The sequence below is a fragment of the Colobus angolensis genome, unplaced genomic scaffold, assembly GCF_000951035.1.
Source record: "Colobus angolensis palliatus isolate OR3802 unplaced genomic scaffold, Cang.pa_1.0 Scaffold19, whole genome shotgun sequence".
NCBI lineage: Eukaryota > Metazoa > Chordata > Mammalia > Primates > Cercopithecidae > Colobus > Colobus angolensis.
In genome coordinates, this window is record NW_012115043.1 from 6388174 (window position 1) to 6393734 (window position 5561).

The 5561-nt window shown below is 46.1% G+C and overlaps 1 protein-coding gene across 1 annotated transcript in view; it reads left to right on the plus strand.

Annotated features, from left to right (window-relative positions):
* SPG21 (spastic paraplegia 21 (autosomal recessive, Mast syndrome)) overlaps nucleotides 1-5561 on the plus strand; it is a 27773-nt gene that overhangs the window by 7919 nt on the left and 14293 nt on the right. Inside the window, exon 4 of the mRNA XM_011940401.1 lies at nucleotides 1334-1495. Coding sequence (XP_011795791.1) covers nucleotides 1334-1495 — 162 coding nt within the window. The remainder of the gene's footprint in view (nucleotides 1-1333; nucleotides 1496-5561) is intronic.

The following is a 5561-nucleotide window of genomic DNA, read 5'->3' on the forward strand; positions in this document are numbered from 1 at the left end:
CCCAGGCTCAAGCAATTCTTTTGCCTCAGCTTCCCCAGTAGCTGGGATTAAAGGCATGTGCCACCATACTCAGCTAATGTTTGTATTTTTAGTAGAGACAAGGTTTCACCATGTTGGCCAGGCTGGTCGCAAACTCCTGACCTCAGGTAATCTGCCCGCCTTGACCTCCCAAAGTGCTGAGATTATAGGCGTGAGCCACCATGCCCGGCCCCCTCAGCTCTTCCAGTGCTCATTGTTTCCCCATCATGTTGGGTCAAGAACCACTGTATCAGGAAGGTTTCTGATTACCTTCCTGCTTCCTACCCGCTTTTCACCAAAAAGCCAGTTTCTCTCTGTGCCACTCCCTAACCCCTACTGGTTTGACGTGTTCTCCCAGAGTGACACATAGACCTGCCTCGTTCCCCTTCTGTAGCAGAGTCTCCCTCACAACTCCCCAAAGGCTTGGTTTAGAGAGGCTGCTGAAGCATCTCCTGAGCTGGTGCTGTCTCTACCCACCTATCCAGATGGATAGAGACACCAGCTAGGAGCCTCGTCTCCCCATCAGCTCCCCTGTTCGTACTGACCCTGCACATCCCAGCCAGTCCTCTGGGTCAGCACTGCAGAATAACTGCAGACTGCCCTCCTTGTACAGACACATTCTTAAACACCCACACAACCAGAAATGTGGGAAGAAATAAGATGCCTTGTATAGAGTTCACTGTTTAATGTTAAGCAAAATAGATTTCTTCCTATTGTTGTGGATGGAGGGGAAAGGTAGAAACTGAGGGAAGCGGCCAGGTGTGGTGGCTCACGCCGGTAATCTTTGCACTTTGGGAGGCTGATGCAGGCAGATCACCTGAGGTCAGAAGTTCAAGACCATCCTGGCCAACGTGGCGAAACCCTGTCTCTAATAGAAATACAAAAATTAGCTGGGCGTGGTGGCACATGCCTATAATCCCAACTACGTTGGAGGCTAAGGAACAAGAATCGCTTGAACCCGGGAGGTTGCGGTTGCAGTGAGCCGAGATCCAACCACTGCACTCTAACCTGGGCGACAGAGCGAGACTCTGTCTCAAAAAAAAAAAAAAGCGGCGGGAGGGGAAGAAACAGAGAAGCAGCAGCCCTCTGGAAGATTATAAAGTAGTTCTAAGTAGTTCTGTGGAATATGTTAGCCCTGAGGAAAGAAAAGGAGAACAGAGGAGTCTGTCATGCATGCTAATCTGGTGTGAGCTTCAGGTTACCTTGTAACAAACAAGGCAGTAGTGTTAAAATTGTCAGTGAAATGATAGTGTAAAATAACATAAAAAGCAAATTTATAAGGTTTTCCACTTTTTTCTTTTAAATTTCCCTCCAGATTATTGTAGATGATGATGACAGTAAGATATGGTCGCTCTATGACGCAGGCCCCCGAAGTATCAGGTGTCCTCTCATATTCCTGCCCCCTGTCAGTGGAACTGCAGATGTCTTTTTCCGGCAGATTTTGGCTCTGACTGGATGGGGTTACCGGGTTATTGCTGTAAGTATTACTGATTCAGTATTAAAATTCAGACCGACGTTTTGTGGTTTTTGTTTGTTTGTTTGTTTTTTGTGCTTCTGTCTCTGGTCAGCTATAGTAATGGGCACCGTTTGTTTGTTTGTTTGTTGAGACAGAGTCTCACTCTGTTGCTTAGGGCTGGAGTGCAGTGGCACGATCTCAGCTCACTGCAACCTCCGTCTCCCAGGTTCAAGCGATTCTCCTGCCTCAGCCTCCCGAGTAGCTGGGATTACAGGTGCCCGCCACTATGCCCAGATAATTTTTTGTATTTTTAGTAGAGACGGGGTTTCGCCATGTTGGCCAGGCTGGTCTCGAACTCCTTACCTCATGATTCACCTGCCTCAGCCTCACAAAGTGCTGAGATTACAGCCATGAGCCACCGCGCCCAGCCGGGCAGTTTTTTTTAATTGAGGAAAGATATTGTTTGCCTATTTTAATATGTGAGATGAAGCCTTTTGAAGGAGGCTGGTGTGAGTCCACAGTCACACAGAGATTCAGAGGGAACAAACCTCTGTTGGCAGCCTCTCCATGCCCGGCGTTTACGTGCATTCTCTCCTGACGCCCTTCTCTCAACTCGGAGTGGTTGGAAGTGTTTTCCTTGTTTACAGATGAAGAAACTGAGGTCTAGCTCACACAGCCAGTAAGTGGTGGAGGGAGGAGCTGAGCTCCGTCTCCTGGCTCTGTTTCTGCTCCTTGTTTTACCACAGCACTGCTTCCAGGGTTGCTGAGCATGGAATATTAGACAACAAAGGGATTAGCTAACACACAAGTGACTGAAAAGCTGGCTTTTCATGTAAATCTTTGATATTTGAAGTGAGATTCATTAATTAGCTCATATGTTAGCGTTTGGTTAGGAAGTTTTTTGTTCCTGATTATTACTTTATAGCCGAGTTTGGTCTAAATCCAGTTTCCCACTGATCATTCTTGAGTCATCTCTGGGAGAAAAGTGTATGGGAAAGGCACTCTTCCTGGTGACTGATTTTTTTTTTTTTGCATGCTTCCACTGTAAGGACACAGGTTGGTCAGGACGTTGGTCTCCTAATTTCCCAGGAAGGAGAGAGCCTCTTTAGCTGGCAGTCACCTGCAGTATTCACTTGTAAGTGGTACTCCCAGTGGGAGTGCTGCTGTTAGTGTATGTTTTATTTACTGTTGAAGGGGATGAAAAAGCATGTCACATATCTTCTCTCGGAAGGTAACTGAAAATTCTACTGAGGTTACCACCAACTGAGGCCACACAAAAGAAATCAGTTCCTCTTCCTCCTGAGAGCCTATCTCTTACTTGAGAAAACAGTTATCATCACCACCACCTGCTGCTTTTCTCCTGGGTCTTTTCTTCTCTGACTTAATTTCTCCAGCTTCTTTAACCATTCCTCACATGACATGTTTGAGCCTCTGCAACATAATCCTCCTTTGTTCAGATTTTCAGTCATTCCTCTTCACCAACAGCATTCTAGAACAGGGCAGGAACTGCCCTCATCCCAGCCTTCTGCAGCCTGAGACATGACACTACCATTTTTGGTGGCCCCTGTTGATCAGCTAGGGAGGGGGAGCCAAGCAGCCCGCAGGTGCCCGTCCCACTTGGGAGCGCTGTCCAGCAGCGTTTCTCGCTCCACAGTGGCAGGTCATGAGAGCCTTGGCTTCTGGCTGGATGTTTCTTCTTTACTCTCAAGGTTCTCGATGTGGGCTTTCCCTGTTTCATTAGGAGGATAGTTAATCAAGAAAAGGTCAACAGCATCTTGATCAGAATGTTCAGCTCCATGAGGCTGTGAAACTTATTTGATATTTGTTAGTATCTAGCAGTTACAATGCACAGATCTTTTTAAATTTTTTTTTTTGTAATTGTAGATTCACATGCAGTGTAAAAAATAGTTCAGAGAAATATCCTTTTTACACATTTCCCCAGTTTCCGCCAAACCTTTGCAAAACTGTAGTACAATATCACAACCAGGATATTGATGTTACTACAATCTACCAGTCTTATTCAGGTTTCTCCAGTTCTGCTTGAACACATTTGTTTGTATGTATTAAGTTGTGTATAATTTTGTCACCTATGTGGGCATGGATATTTATAAATTAAAGACTCCATGAAAATATCATCCCCTTTCTTTTAGGCTATCATCTGACTCAAATTCTCAAACTTTCTGCTAGGGACAATCAGTTCCCCATTCTTTCTTGGAATGGTGAAAGTTTTACCCACAAATAGAATTTTAATAATAAAAGTCATACATCAAATCTAAAATGATCCCATAATTCATTTGGCAGTATCCATTCCAGTGATTCATCAATAACAAAATGAACCTAAGTGCTTAAACAATAAATCTGTTAGACTAGGTTTTTTAAGGTGTTTTTTTTGTTTTTGTTTTTGTTTTTTGGAGACAGAGTCTCGCTCTGTCACTCCAGCTAGAGTGCAGTAGTATGATCTTGGCTCATTCAACCTCCACCTCTCAGGCTCAAGCAATTCTCATGCCTCAACTTCCCCAGTAGCTGGGATTACAGCTGCCTGCCACCATGCCTGGATAATTTTTGTATTTTTTTAGTAGAGGTGGGGTTTCACCATGTTGCCCAGGCTAGTCTCGAACTCCTGACCTCAAGTGATTCCCCCGCCTCGGCCTCCCAAAGCGGTGGGATTACAAGTGTGAGCCACTGCGCCCAGCCAGTGAGTTTTACATGTACATAAAAAAGGAATTCTTGGTCAGGTGCAGTGGCTCACGCCTGTAATCCTAGCATTTCGGGAGGCCGAGGTGGGTGGATTACGAGGTCAGGAGATCGAGACCATCCTGGCTAACACAGCGAAACCCCGTCTCTACTAAAAATACAAAAAAAAAAAGAAAATTAGTCGGGCGTGGTGGCACGCCCCTGTAGTCCCGGCTACTTTAGAGACTGAGGCAGAAGAATCGCTTGAATCCAGGAGGCGGAGGTTGCAGTGAGCTGAGATCGCGCCACTGCACTCCAGCCTGGGTGACAGAGTGAGACTCCATCTCAAACAACAAAAAAAGGAATTCTTAGGGGACAAACCTGAGTCCCTTAGAAATGAGTTTGTGACTTGTACTTTTTTTTCCTCATCATTGCCAGCATTAATAGACAGGCTACATATAGTCAAGTACCATACTTCTTTTTCACAAACAGAAGTACAGTAGCCTGGCATGGTACTTCTGTTGGCTCACACCTGTAATCCCAGCACTTTGGGAAGCTGAGGCGGTCAAATCGCTTGAGGCAGGCAAATCGCTTGAGCCCAGGAGTTCAAGACCAGCCTGGGCAACATGGCAAAACTCCATTTCTACAAAAAATATATATATATATAAATCAGCCAGGCATGGTGGTGCATGCCTGTGATTCCAGCTACTGGGGGGCTGAGGTGGGAGCATCGCTTGCGCCCAGGAGGTTGTGGCTGCAGTGAGCTACAGTTGTGCCAATGCACTCCAGCCTGGCTGAGAGAGAGAGAGACTCTATCTTAAAAACAAGCTGGGTGTGGTGGCTCGTGCCTGTAATTCCAACACTTTGGCAGGCCAAGGCAGGTGGATCACTTGAGGTCAGGAGTTTGAGACTAGCCTGACCAACATGGCAAAACTGTGTCTGTACTAAAAATACAAAAATCAGCTGGGTATGGTGGTGGACATCTGTAATCTCAGCTACTCAGGAGGCTGAGGTAGGAGAATCGCTCAAACCCGGGAGGCAGAGGTGGCATGAGTCGAGATCGCGCCACTGCCCTCCAGCCTGGGCAACAGAGGAGACTGTCTCAAGAAACAAACACCCCAAAGTACAATAAATGAAATAGAGTAACTAAGTCATTTAAAAGAAGAGGAACAACTTTACTGAATACCCCCTTAAAGAAATGCTACCAAAAAGAGGGGGAGCTCTCCTTAGAACAAATTTTGTTTCCATCTCTCCTGAGCCATAATTCTTTTTTTTTTTTTTTTTTTGAGACAGAGTCTCGCTCTGTCGCCCAGGCTGGAGTGCATTGGCGCGATCTCGGCTCACTACAAGCTCCGCCTCCCGGGTTTACGCCATTCTCCTGCCTCAGCCTCCCGAGTAGCTGGGACTACAGGCG